The 15,000-nt window shown below is 37.8% G+C and overlaps 1 protein-coding gene and 1 long non-coding RNA gene across 7 annotated transcripts in view; one reads left to right on the top strand and one right to left on the bottom strand.

Moving 5' to 3' along the window:
• The window catches only part of LOC115223875 (serine/threonine-protein phosphatase 2A regulatory subunit B'' subunit beta-like), a 251,862-nt gene that overhangs the window by 204,208 nt on the left and 32,654 nt on the right, over positions 1-15,000 (top strand). For all 6 annotated transcript variants that reach the window (XM_029794580.2, XM_036512676.1, XM_036512679.1 and 3 more), the window contains 2 exons: positions 3,042-3,144; positions 5,247-5,321. In XM_029794580.2, the coding sequence (XP_029650440.1) occupies positions 3,042-3,144; positions 5,247-5,321 (178 nt within the window). The remainder of the gene's footprint in view (positions 1-3,041; positions 3,145-5,246; positions 5,322-15,000) is intronic.
• Positions 1,681-15,000, bottom strand: part of LOC118767695 — a 17,820-nt gene continuing 4,500 nt past the window's right edge. The window contains exons 2-3 of the long non-coding RNA XR_005003610.1: positions 7,735-7,746; positions 1,681-1,691 (exon numbers count right to left, since the gene is read on the bottom strand). This is a non-coding gene — a long non-coding RNA (uncharacterized LOC118767695). The remainder of the gene's footprint in view (positions 1,692-7,734; positions 7,747-15,000) is intronic.

The following is a 15,000-nucleotide window of genomic DNA, read 5'->3' as shown; positions in this document are numbered from 1 at the left end:
AAGACCTGTCAGGCCAAATGAGAAGGTGGTCATGGCTGATGCCAGTGTTTCGTAACCGGCACCTGTGCCAGTGGCACATAAAAAGCACCCACTACCCTTTGGATTGGGTGACGTTAGGAAGGGCACCCAGCTGTAGAAACCATACCAAGTCAGATTGGAACCCTCCAACCCATGCCAGCATGGAACACAGACGTTAAATGATGATAATGATTCAGAATTGAAATACACAAAAACTGGATTCTTTTACGTTCGGTAATTTAGTAATTGGCTAGATCTGACCTTTCATACCAACCCTACACTGTCATTTTAAAATTAAACAATCAGATTGGAACCTTCCAACCCATGCCAGCATGGAAAACAGACGTTAAATGATGATGATGATAACGATTCAGAATTGAAATACACAAAAGCTGGATTCTTTTACGTTCAGTAATTTAGTAATTGGCTAGATCTGACCTTTCATACCAACCCTACACTGTCATTTTAAAATTAAACAATCAGATTGGAACCCTCCAACCCATGCCAGCATGGAAAACAGACGTTAAATGATGATGATGATGATAACGATTCAGAATTGAAATACACAAAAACTGGATTCTTTTACGTTCAGTAATTTAGTAATTGGCTAGATCTGACCTTTCATACCAACCCTACACTGTCATTTTAAAGTTAAACAATCGCATCATTGAAATTTCATGTTTACGAGATAAAGTACGATTAACTGAAAACAATGCAGAGTAAATAGTCTTTATCTTTTGGCAGAGTAATGGGAATGGTAAAGGGTTAATTATCTTGGTTCACCTTTGGTGCCAGCCATAGTCTTCCTGTCTGTCTGTCTGTCTCTGTTTGTTTATCAGTTCTTCAAAGCTCTCCATTTTGGTTTTTTTTTCTTCTGCAACAACAGTTAAGAAGAAATAGAATGACACAAATGGAACATTGTATTGTAAGCCAATCCTTCCGCCCCACCACTCTCTGGTCTAACACTGTTTCTATCAGTCAGTCTCTGTCCCTCATTCAGCTCCCTCTCTCTCTCTCTCTTTCTTCTTTTCTTTCTGTCTATTTCTTTCACTCTTCTCTTTCGCTCTTTCTTATTTTTGCATTTTCTCTCTTTCTTGTTGTTGCTCTTTCTTTTTCTTTCTCTCTCTCTCTGTCTCTCTCTCACCGTCAGTCTCTCTCTCACTCAGACTCCCTCCTCTTGCTCTCTCTTGCTCTTTCTCTCTTACTCTTTCACCCCCTCTCACTTTTCTCTCTTTCTGTCTCGCTGTCTCTCTCTCTCTCGCTGTCTGTCTGTCTCTCTGTCTGTCTGTCTGTCTCTCTCTCTGTCTCTGTCTGTCTCTCTCTGTCTATCTCTCTCTCACTGTCTGTCTGTCTGTCTCTCTGTCTCTCTCTCTCTGTCTCCCCCTCTCTATTAGCAAACTCTCTACTCCAACCCTCCCCTATCATCTCTGTCTTTCTTATCAGGACACAAGAACTGAAATATAACTTAAATACATTGCAATGTTTGGTCCAGTTTGGCTCCAAGGAAGATGGTGAGGAAGGCGATGGTGGTGGTGGTGGTGGCTGCAGCAGCCATCGTTGTAGTAAAATACAATAAGCTTTCTCTTGCCTTGCTAGAATAGAGATGACGACGATGATGGTGGTGGTGGTGGTGGTAGTGATGGTAGAAGTAAACTGCAATGGTCCAGCCCTTCCTTAAAATTACAAACAATCTTTTATGAATATGAGAAGCATCTTTTAGTAATGGAATTGTGTGTTTGGTATCTGAATGTGTCTCTGTGTTTGTGTGGATATGTGTGTGTATATATGTGTGTGTGTGTGTGTTTGTGTTTTTATAGAAAACACAACTGTTCTTGTATTATTACCTTACCTTTCCCCACAACCATCAGAGTGCAGAGCACTCCTCAAGGCCGCAGGTTTGTGAGACGGTTGTGAACTGTAAACAGTTTTGAGTATGAACTGGAAAGAGAAATATAAACACACAATATGTGCACACTAAATTCATAAAACAGAAGAAAAGAATAAAAATGCAACATCAAACAAGTCATATAAAGGTCTGTGTGCCATGTCTGATGCCACCGTCATGCAGTTCTGCTGCAATTTTCTTGTTTATTAGTGTTTTTATTTTTCAATACTCTCTTTTACTTGTTTCAGTCATTTGATTGTGGCCATGCTGGAGCACCGCCTTTAGTCGAGTTAATCGACCCCGGGACTTATTCTTTGTAAGCCCAGTACTTATTCTATCGGTCTCTTTTGCCAAACCGCTAAGTGACGGGGACGTAAACACACCAGCATCGGTTGTCAAGCAATGCTAGGGGGACAAACACACACACACACACATATATATATACATATATACGACAGGCTTCTTTCAGTTTCCGTCTACCAAATCCACTCACAAGGCATTGGTCAGCCCGGGGCTATAGTAGAAGACACTTGCCTATAGTAGAACCCGGACCCATGTGGTTGGTTAGCAAGCTACTTACCACACAGCCACTCCTGTTTATTAATGTTTTATTTTTCCTTTTTTGTGTATGATTACTTTGCAGCTTGTTTGGAATAAGAAAGTTCCTAAATCCATCATCAGTATTTCTAGACTTCCCCAGTGTCATCATCAGGGATTTCAGTGTGTGAGCTGTTTTTATCAGGAGTCAAATGTGAATTGTGTAGATTTTTCCATGGGATATAAAACCTGACAGTTAAATTTATACATCATCCATGACATGTTTATTTTGTTTGTGACGGATCTGTGTTGTGTGGTTTCATTGTCATCATCATCGTCGTTTAACGTCTGCTTTCAATGGTTTAGACAGTTTGACTGGGGTCTCTAATCCAATCTGATTAGAAATTTTGCCAAATCAGATTGGAGCCTGGTGCAGCCTTCTGGCTCACCAGTCCTCAGTCAACCGTCCAACCCATGCCAGCATGGAAAGCGGACATTAAATGACAATAACAATGATGATAAATAATTTGAATGCGAAAAGGTTAAATTGACAATTATGTAAATTTGAATAAATCTAATGTTTTTTTTTTTTTAATTTCAGAATCTGTCAGACATGCCATGACGATGCTTCAAAGTTTGTAAGGTTATTAGCAAAACCTGGATGTAAATATTTGGTAGTAGAGGACTTTGTATATTTTGTTCAGGTAAGTTGACTTCACTGGTCCCTCCTGGTCCCTCCACCATAGCTGGTGGGTGGGGACTTCGTTCATATTTCAAGGCTGCATTGAATTAAGTGAAATATTATAATGTCTCATTAAAAAAAATATTTGATAAATGGGGAAAATGTAATTTACAAGGTGTGCTCTAAGAGGTTTGTTTCCCAACTACTCCTTTTCCGGTTCAGTCCCACTGTGTGGTACCTTGGGCAAGTTATTACCATGGGCATAACCAAAACTTGTAAGTGGATTTGGTAGATGGAAACTGAAAAGAAGCCTTTTGCACGTGTGTGTGTGTGTTATTTTGAAAATAACGAAAGATTTCGTAAAATAACTTTGTCATTATTACACTGGTGTTTGGAACATAAATTAACATCAAATTTTGATGGAAGGATTTAATTTGGATCACTTTAACCCTTTTGTTACCATATTTGCATTGAAATACACTTTGACACTACAGTAACCACTACAGTAACCCAACTTTGACACTACAGTAACCCTCGACTATCATGGCTGTTATGTTCCAAAACCCCACATAATAGGTTAAAATCTACAAAGTAGAAACAGGACTGTATTTTTTTTATTATTATTTTTATAATTTGTATATATTTATTTTATTATAAATGCAAAACAACACCATGGAGGAATTGACATAAGCTTAAATAATAAACCACAATAGGTGAACTGCAATATGGCAAGGGATTACTGTATTAATCTAGCATTTTGGAACATCAATTAACATGAAATTTTGATGGAAGATTTTAATTTTGATCACTTTAACCCTTTTGTTACCATATCTGCTGAAATACACTGCCTTTGTTTCAATTAATTTTAAAAATAAAAAACTTAAGTAAAATAATTTTGTCATTATTAAGTTGGTGTTCAGAACATAAATGGACATATTTTGGTGGCCCTAGCAATGATCACACTCGGATGTGCTTTCAACGTTCCACTGGCATGAGTGCCAATCAGGTGGTACTGTCAATGGCTATGTCAGTGATTTTGATTTGATTTCACTTGCCTCAATAAGTCTTCGCAAGCAAAGTTTATTGTCCAATGAATAAGGGTACTCATAAGTGGGCTGGTGACACCCCATGTTCGGATGTGCCTCAGATTTATTTTAATGCATCTATTGAAACATATGTCAGTGATAAATGATTTAAATAACATCTTGAGCGTTTGTCTCTATTTTCCATTATTCAGATATATATATATATATATATATATATGTAATTGCAGCATGGAAGGTGTTTATAAGCCATTTAAAAACACACACAAACCGTTAGATTCACTTCAACATTTATATTTAATTTGCCAAAATATTTTCGGTGCTTTGAGACCGCAACCTGTTCACTGACAAAATTCTGTGCTGCATCTGAGAAAATAACAGTTAGTTCATGATATATATATATGTATGTATGTCTGTATGTGTTTTTAAATGGCTTATAAACACATTCCATGCTGCAATTGTTTTTGTCCAGCATACATTGTCAGATCAGGTCACTTGCTATGCAAGTACATCTCCGGGAATGTGACATTGCCATTCGAACAGCAGAAATAATGGTAGATTACCCATTCAAGGCGGAAAAAGTTGGTTGTTTGTTAACAACTTTTTCTGCTTTGTAACAGTAATTTACCCATTATTTCTGCTGTTCTAACAGACTGGAATTTAGTGTACCTCCTGTCAAACCATCCAACCCATGCCAGCATTGTTAAATGATAACACACACACACACACACACCTGTCTCTATATTTATCTAGGTGGCTAGCTGGCAGAGACGTTAGCACGCCGGGCGAAGTGTTTCGCGGTATTTCACCCGTCGCTACGTTCTGAGTTCAAATTCCGCCGAGGTTGACTTTGCCTTTCATCCTTTCGGGGTCGATAAATTAAGTACCAGTTACGCACTGGGGTTAATGTAACCGACTTAATCCGTTTGTCTGTCTTTGTTTGTCCCCTCTGTGTTTAGCCCCTTGTGGGTAATAAAGAAACATATATTTATCTACCAGTCTGTCCCTGTCTGTCTTCTTCATTATCTATCCATCTACCTGTCTATCGGTATGCTTATGTCTGTCTACCTGTCTTTTTCAGGATGTTGTTGACACTCACCCTGGATTAAGTTTCCTTCAGGAGGCGAAAGAGTTCCATTCAAGATATGTACACACGGTGAGTATTTGTTCATTATTAAACACTGGGGGTCACTTCTAGATGTTCTTTTTTTATTAGGGGTCCATCCACATTGGCAATGTTAATTCCCTTTTTTTCTGTCACAGTTCACATCTGTTCCAAGTCATCATCATTTAGCGTCCATTTGCTGATTAGTTGAAAACAATATACTCTTTTACTTGTTTCAGTCATTTGACTGTGGCCATGCTGGAGCACCGCCTTTGGTCGAGCAAATCGTCCCCAGGACTTATTCTTTGTAAGCCTAGTTACTTATTCTATCGGTCTCTTGTGCTGAACCGCTAAGTTACAGGGACATAAACACGCCAGCATCGGTTGTCAAGCGATGTTGGGGGGACAAATACATACACACACACACACACACACACACACATATATATATATACAAATATATACATATATACGACGGGCTTCTTTCAGTTTCAGTCTATCAAATCCACTCACAAGGTTTTGGTCAGCCCGAGGCTATAGTAGAAGACACATGCCCAAGGTGCCATGCAGTGGGACTGAGCCCGAAACCATGTAGTTTGTAAGGAAGCTACTTACCACACAGCCACTCCTACGCCTACAGAAATAAGTGTAAATATTACATTTGGCAGTAATTTGAATACTAGAGGGTTAAACAACTAAAAAAACAAAAAAGACAAATCTAATAGAAAAAGAAACCACTTGTAAAAAATACCTTGTTAGTGCTGGGACAGTTTTTTTTTTTCTCTGCAAACTGAACTTGCAACCTTCTTCGTCAGCCAGCTTCGTATACCTGCCATTGAAGGTGATTGAAGCGCTAATGATCCGAAGAAAACGATTGCGTGTACAAAATATAAACACTGGGAGAGAGATTAAATTGAGTGGAAAATGTAAACTTGCGTAACATTAGTTACGTCTGTTTGAATAAAATTCATTCTGGTTGTTTAATTAGTTTAGTTATGTCTGGCAGATTGACGATGTGTCTCTTGAAGCAGACCATTTAATTCAATCAGCTGCTTGACATAGGAACCATTAGTGCTTCGTTAGTCTATACTATAAATAGTGTTGCGGTAATGAAGACCTGAAGTGTCGTTAAGTTTTAGAACGGTTTTCCGCTTCACTGAACATCTAAATTGCGGTTTTGTTTGTTACATTATTTTTAAAGTTTTTTTTTACCCTTGAACAACTCGGATGTGGTGGTGGTAGTAGTAGTAGGCGGCGAGCTGGCAGAAACGTTAGCACGCCGGGCGAAATGCGTAGCCGTATTTCGTCTGCCGTTACATTCTGAGTTCAAATTCCGCCGAGGTCGACTTTGCCTTTCATCCTTTCGGGGTCGATAAATTAAGTACCAGTTACGCACTGGGGGTCGATGTAACCGACTTAATACCTATGTCTGTCCTTGTTTGTCCCCTCTGTGTTTAGCCCCTTGTGGGTAGTAAAGAAATAGGTATTTCGTCTGTCGTTACGTTCTGAGTTCAAATTCCGCCGCGGTCGACTTTGCCTTTCATCCTTTCGGGGGATCGATAAATTAAGTACCAGTTACGCACTGGGGTCCATATAATCAACTTAATCCGTTTGTCTGTCCTTGTTTGTCCTCTCTGTGTTCAGCCCCTTGTGGGTAATAAAGAAATAGGTAAGTAGTGGTGGTGGTTGCAGTAAATGTTGTGATAGTTGCTGTTATTGTGGTTAGGGTTGTAGTAGTGGTGGTAGTTGTGACCACTGTTGTAGGTACAGTAGTGTAGTAGTAGTAGTAGTAATTGCTATAGTTCATTTAACAGTCACTGTAGTAGTATTTATGTGTAGTGTAGTAGTAGTATTGGTCACTGTTCTGGTTACAGTAGTATTGTAGTAGTGGTAGATACAGTTAGTGTTGTAGTTTAGTTACTATTATAGTTATTAGTTGCCCCCCCCTCCGTGCTGTCAGAAATGATGGCTAATTGTAGTGTTTTAGTTGAAACGCTGTTTGCTTTTTCTTTTCAGTGTTGAATGTTCAGCAACCCACTTCCATTGCACACACACACACACACACACACACACATTTAGAGTTGAAACGCTGTTTGTTTTTACTTATTAGTGTTGAATCTTCACCATCCCACTTCCGTTGCATGCACACATACATTCTTGGACCTTCCTTTTACATACATACACACACATACTCAGTTGAAACGCTGTTTGCTTTTTCTTTTCAGCGTTGAATCTTCACCATCTCACTTCCATTGTACACACATACACACACATTCACAGACCTCCCTTTTACATACACACACACATATTCACATAGAGTTGAAACGCTGTTTGCTTTTTTTTTTCAGTGTTGAATCTTCACCATCTCACTTCCATTGTACACACACACACTTCACAGACCTCCCTTTTATACACACACACACACATATTCAGAGTCCTCCCTTTTACATACACACACACACACACATTCACAGACCTTCCTTTTACATACTCACACACACACACACACACACATTCACATAGAGTTGAAACGCTTTTTGCTTTTTCTTTTCAGTGTTGAATCTTCACCGTCCCACTTCCATTGACACACACAAACACACATTCATTCACAGACCTTCCTTTTACATACACACACATATACTCTCACAGAATTAAATGCCCCCACTTCCAGTTTGCCATTACCCCTTCCTTTCTCATTCTTATGTTGTGACAGAGAAAACCACAAGAGCATTATAGTAGACAGTCACAGCAAGTGTAGTAGTAGTTGTGGTTTATGTAGTTGTGCTACCGTTGTAGTTAGTTTTGTAGTAGTTACTGTTACACTTGCTATAGTATGGGTTGTTGTTGCAGTGGTAGATATAATTACTGCTGTGATTGCAGTTGTAGTGGTAGACGTTAATGTAGTAGTATTAGTGGTTGCAGATACTGCTGTAGTAATAGTAGTTGTGGTACACTAAGAGCTGTACTGTTCTGTTGTAGTTATTGTTGTAGTTGCCGCTGTTGTCATATCTACTGCTTCTACTACTGCCTGTACAGTAACTACTAACAACTAGTACCTCCATCTGTTAACATCCTCCTGCTCCCCCCACTCCTCCTTCCCCTAGCTTCTTCCTCCCCCTCCACACCCCATTTCCTCTATCTTCCTATCCCACCCGCCCACTCCTGAAATTTGAGACTTCACTTTACATATAACTTTGCTGTTCTTACACCGTGTTAAGATAGTTTTCTTTAATTTTTTTTTAATCATCTTATCACTTGTGTCTGTCTGTCTGGCACTTTGCTAGTAACCGTGTCAGGATGTCTGTCTGTATGTCAGTGAGTATATCAGTGTGTGTGTGCAGGAGTGGTGGTGAGGGTCTAACTTTGTGTCTGTTTGTCCTCACTTATCTCTTGTAGTTTCTCTCCCTCCCTTTCTTTCTTTGACATGAAACCCAGGAATTAAATTTAAAATTATATACTTCGTGCCATGTATTGAGTTCTTTTCCTCATTCACTGACAATTTTTTGAGAGTGTGTGTATAATATATATTATAGAGTTTATGATATAATGTATGTGTATATTGTGTAATATACTGTATAGGAGCCAATATGGCTGTGTGGTAAGAAGCTTGCTTCTCGACCACATGGTTCTGGGTTCAGTCTCACAGTGTAGCACCTTGGGCAAGTGTCTTCTGTAGCCTTGTGAGTAGATTTGGTAGACAAAAACTGAAAGAAGCTCATTGTGTGTGTGTATGTATGTATGTATGTGTGTATATATATATATATATATATATGTATATATATATTTGTGTGTCTGTGGTTGTCCCCCTAGCATTGCTTGACAACCGATGCTGGTGTGTTTACGTCCCCTCACTTAGCAGTTCAGCAAAAGAGACCAATAGAATAAGTACTGGGCTTACAAAGAATAAGTTCCGGGGTCGATTTGCTCGACTAAAGACAGTGCTCCAGCATGGCCGCAGTCAAATGACTGAAACAAGTAAAAGAGTAAAAGAGAGAGTAACGAGTATATATATATATATATTATATATTATATATATATATATATAATTGAAAAAGTTTGGAGTCAGCAACAAGGAGTACAGTTGGACAATTATTTTCAATCATACAATTGTTTCTATGCTATGTAGTTCTCCAGACATGCAGGTACTTAATGATGTAGCCATTTCCTTGCATTATGAGATCTAATTGTGTTTCCTCAGGCGATATGTAATATTGTCTCAAGTTCAAATTCTTGCTTTAAGAGCATCCTCTCTGTTTGTTGTTGCCTGGAGTCAGTAGCAGCCACTGAGTTTATCAAAGGTGTGTTGTTGCTGAAGGACCTTGGCAAACTGCTTTGAATGTGTAGTTGTAGTGGGATGGTGATTCTGCTATAGCTGTGTGTATGTGTGTTTTAAAGGGAAATATGTGGACATATTAATATAATTTCCACCCAATATAAGCATCTCTATATTTACATCAAACCTGTATAATTTTTACAACACACCTGTATATGATTTTATGACTCACTTGTATATAATTTTTGTTACACATCTGTACATAATTTTATAACACACTTGTATATAATATTACTACATTGTTGTATACAATTTTTGCAATTCACCTGAATATAATTTTCTAATATATGTGTATGTAATTTTCTAATGCACCTGTATATAGTTTTACATTGCACCTGTATTTAATTTTTACAATTCGTCTCTATATAATTTTACAATTCACCTGTATATATTTTTACAACACACCTATATATAGTTTTTACTACACACCTATATATAATTTTAGCACACCTGTATCATATGGTATTATCCAAGTCAACTCTCCTACCTGGCTTCTTTTGTGATGTATCAGTCCTGCCCTGCTGATGCAGATTCTCCCTCATTTCCTGCAAATATCGCATCTGCAATTTTTCTAGCATCTCTCAACTTTTTGAGATTTCTCCAAGCCATTTCAAAGTTCTCACTTCCATCTTATACTGCTTTTCTTCATCTTGCCCGATCCATTGCAGTTTCTTCTCTTTTCTGAGATACTCTTTTTACTTGTTTCAGTCATTTGACTGTGGTCATGCTGGAGCACCACCTTTAGTCGAGCAAATCGAACCCAGGACTTATTCTTTGTAAGCCTAGTACTTATTCTATTGGTTTCCTTTGCCGAACTGCTAAGCTACGGGGACGTAAACACACCAGCATCGGTTGTCAAGCGATGTTGGGGAGACAAACACAGACACACACATACATACATATATATATATATATAATATATATATATATATATAATTGAAAAAGTTTGGAGTCAGCAACAAGGAGTACAGTTGGACAATTATTTTCAATCATACAATTGTTTCTATGCTATGTAGTTCTCCAGACATGCAGGTACTTAATGATGTAGCCATTTCCTTGCATTATGAGATCTAATTGTGTTTCCTCAGGCGATATGTAAATATTGTCTCAAGTTCAAATTCTTGGCTTTAAGAGCATCCTCTCTGTTTGTTGTTGCCTGGAGTCAGTAGCAGCCACTGAGTTTATCAAAGGTGTGTTGTTGCTGAAGGACCTTTGGCAAACTGCTTTGAATGTGTAGTTGTAGTGGGATGGTGATTCTGCTATAGCTGTGTGTATGTGTGTTTTAAAGGGAAATATGTGGACATATTAATATAATTTCCACCCAATATAAGCATCTCTATATTTACATCAAACCTGTATAATTTTTACAACACACCTGTATATGATTTTATGACTCACTTGTATATAATTTTTGTTACACATCTGTACATAATTTTATAACACACTTGTATATAATATTACTACATTGTTGTATACAATTTTTGCAATTCACCTGAATATAATTTTCTAATATATGTGTATGTAATTTTCTAATGCACCTGTATATAGTTTTACATTGCACCTGTATTTAATTTTTACAATTCGTCTCTATATAATTTTACAATTCACCTGTATATATTTTTACAACACACCTATATATAGTTTTTACTACACACCTATATATAATTTTAGCACACCTGTATCATATGGTATTATCCAAGTCAACTCTCCCTACCTGGCTTCTTTTGTGATGTATCAGTCCTGCCCTGCTGATGCAGATTCTCCCTCATTTCCTGCAAATATCGCATCTGCAATTTTTCTAGCATCTCTCAACTTTTTGAGATTTCTCCAAGCCATTTCAAAGTTCTCACTTCCATCTTATACTGCTTTTCTCATCTTGCCCGATCCATTGCAGTTTCTTCTCTTTTCTGAGATACTCTTTTTACTTGTTTCAGTCATTTGACTGTGGTCATGCTGGAGCACCACCTTTAGTCGAGCAAATCGAACCCAGGACTTATTCTTTGTAAGCCTAGTACTTATTCTATTGGTTTCCTTTGCCGAACTGCTAAGCTACGGGGACGTAAACACACCAGCATCGGTTGTCAAGCGATGTTGGGGAGACAAACACAGACACACACATACATACATATATATATATATATATATATATATATACACACACACACATATATACGACAGGCTTCTTTCAGTTTCCATCTACCAAATCCACTCACAAGGCTTTGGTCGGCCCGAGGCTATAGTAGAAGACACTTGCCCAAGATGCCATGCAGTGGGACTGAACCCAGAACCATGTGATTCGTAAGCAAGCTACTTACCACACAGCCACCCTTAGATGTTACCTTTTCCCCAAAATTTTTTTCATGCAATCTTTGAACCTCAGCTTAAGTTTATTGAGGTGGCCACTTTCCATTCCTCATCTCACCATACAGGAATTGCTTCAGAACCCTTTAGTCCTCCATCCTCACTAAGTAACCCCCCTATCTGCATCGGTGCTGAAAATGATTGACTCAATAGTTTGACAGTTTCTTTTTTAAAGGGCCTCAATGGAAAAGCAGAAATTAATTCTTTAGCAATCAGATTACTCTGTCAAATAGATTGTTTGTTTATTCCCATTTCTTTGAATTAACCATCTTGTAGTTTTGAGCTTTCAATGACATGATTGTTTATTTTTAGAATGACATTGTAGGGCAGGTGTGAGAAGCTAGAGCTGACCAGTTTGAATATAAAACAGAATATTTGTGCTTGATATGGCTGGTTTAAACGCTAAAGGGTTAAATAATGATGATCAGTCGCTGCCCTTCCTTCCATGACCAAACAGCAAAAATAAAAAACAAAAAAAAATAAAAGCAAGAAGCTTTTTGAGTTTGTCAAAATTTACTGTCCGAGTTTTTTTTAAACAGAAAGAAACCAGGAAAATTAAAATTTACAAAATTACAACAAAAAGAAAAAAAAAATTAAATTTGATGTCAAAAAAAAAAGAACAACAATAAATCTCACCCTCCCCCGGTCACGCCTTCCCCCTCCCCCTCCGTGTTCCCATTTCATGTTTTTCTGGCAGCTTCCTCATCTGTGAAATTCCATTAGTTTTTGGTAAGAAGGAATGGCAGCTGGCAGAGCTTTGTCAATTGACAAACCTTTGGGGGTTTTTTGGGGTTTTTTCTTTCTTTTTTCAATGTTTTGTCTTTCCAAAATGTTCAACTTGTCAGATGAAAAAAACAACAGTGTTTGCAGAAAACATTAGACACACATTTTCCTTTCTTTTTTTCTTTTTTCCTTCCTTCCTTCCTTCCTTTCTCCTTCCTTCTTTCATTTCTTTCTTTCTCTCTCTTCCTTCCTTTTCTTTCTCTCTCTTCCTTCCTTTCTTTCTCTTTTCCTTCCTATCTTTTACTTTATCTTTTTCTTTCTTTATTCTTCTTTGGCCTTCCTTTTCTTCTTTTCTCTTTCTTTTTTGTCCTTTTCTTTTCTTTCTTTCTTTTTTACGTCTTTCTCTTTTTTCTTTCTTCTTTCTTTCTCTTTTCTGGTTTCTTGCTCTTTCTATTCTACTTTCTGTTCAAACTTCTTTCTCTTCATCTTCTTCATCCTCTTCAACTTTTCGTCATCCTTATTTTCTTTTCTTTTCTTCATCTTGTCCTTCTTCTTCTCTCCTTCCCCCCTTTTCATAACAATCATTCTTCTTCCCTCCTGTTTTCTAGACAAAACATTGAAAAAGAGAATTTCAAAATGGGACCCGTTTTTTTTCTCTTTCTTTAGTGTTCCTATCCCCACGACAAAACCCCACACCACCATCACCACCCACCACCATCATCGTAACCATAACAACAGCACTGAAAATGGCAGCGATTGATTGAATTGAGCTAAACTCATTCAGTGAGACCTCAACTCAATCTTGATTCCTTAATCAACCTATTTCAGGTTCCCTTATCTTATTTACTGTCTTCAGCATGAACATCGCAAATTCCCATCTGCACAAGCTTCAAACTATTACACACACACACATACACAAAGGAAACCAATATCTTCCCAGACAATGACAACAGTTGGTTGCCTTGGAGAAATGTCTCAAAAATAGACACCATTTTTTCCCTTTTTTTTTTGAAAGCTTTATTTCTGGAATTCAAAAGAATGTCATTGAAATACTTAACCCTTTCGTTACCACATTTCTTTTGGGATCCACTGTGTTTCTTTCAATTAATTTTAAATATAACAAAGAATTTAGTAAAATAGCTTAGTTATCATTAACCCTTTAGTGTTTAAACCAGCCAAACCAGGCCAAAATTGTCTTCCTGTTTTGTGCTCAAACCAGCCAGTTCTGACCTCTCACACCTACCCTACAAAGTCAGTCTAAAAATAAACAGGGACATCATCAAAATCCCAGAGTTACAAGATGCAGTACAATTAATTTAAAACAATGTGATCAAACAGGGTTTACATTTGACAGAGTAATCTGAATGCTAAAGGGTTAAACTAGTGTTAGGGACATAAATTGTGGTTAAGTTTTGGTGGAAGATTTCAATTCAGAACTTTTGTAAACAAGGGCATTTGTACTACAGTCAGAGGTGGTTTCAGCCGGGTTGGTATCAAAAGGGTTAAACTTGTATTTAGTCAGCCTATCTTGTGCAGTTTTTAATGTGGTTTCAATTCCTGGACCAGGTGGTGCATTGCGTTCTTGAGCAAAACACTTCATCTCACATTGCTCTGTGATCACTTTGGACACCTGACGCGTGGCACACTGTGCCCCTGTTCAGACAATGTTGATTTGATAGAAACAGAGTGAGCTGATGTATGACATGAACATCTGATCACTATAAACAAATCATTTGTGCAGGCCGTTCAGTAAAAGCTGAATGCTCATACATCGATTTCAATGGCAGAATCCATATATATATATATATAATATATATATATATATATATACTCTTTAACTTGTTTCGGTCATTTGACTGTGGCCATGCTGGAGCACCGCCTTTAGTCGAGCAAATCGACCCCGGGACTTATTCTTTGTAAGCCCAGTACTTATTCTATCGGTCTCTTTTGCCGAACCGCTAAGTGACGGGGACGTAAACACACCGGCATCGGTTGTCAAGCAATGCTAGGGGGACAAACACACACACATGCACACACACATACACATATATATATATACATACTAGCAGTATCGCCCGGCGTTGCTCAGGTTTGTAAGGGAAATAACTATAAAGCATTTTTAGAGAGTTATAGCCAAAAAATAGCAAAAAAATGGAAAAAAATGATGGTAAATTTTTTTTGAGAGTGAAAAAAGGTGGAGTTGCGTCCCCTAGACAGTTTGCGGTTTGTGTTTCTGATTCTCGACCCCATGTCGAATTTATCGATTTTTTTCAGAACTGGGGGAACTTTTCAAAATTTTCGCTACGTTAGTTT

The sequence above is a fragment of the Octopus sinensis genome, linkage group LG24, assembly GCF_006345805.1.
Source record: "Octopus sinensis linkage group LG24, ASM634580v1, whole genome shotgun sequence".
Classification (NCBI taxonomy): Eukaryota; Metazoa; Mollusca; class Cephalopoda; order Octopoda; family Octopodidae; genus Octopus; species Octopus sinensis.
This window is presented reverse-complemented; position numbering and strand designations above follow the sequence as displayed.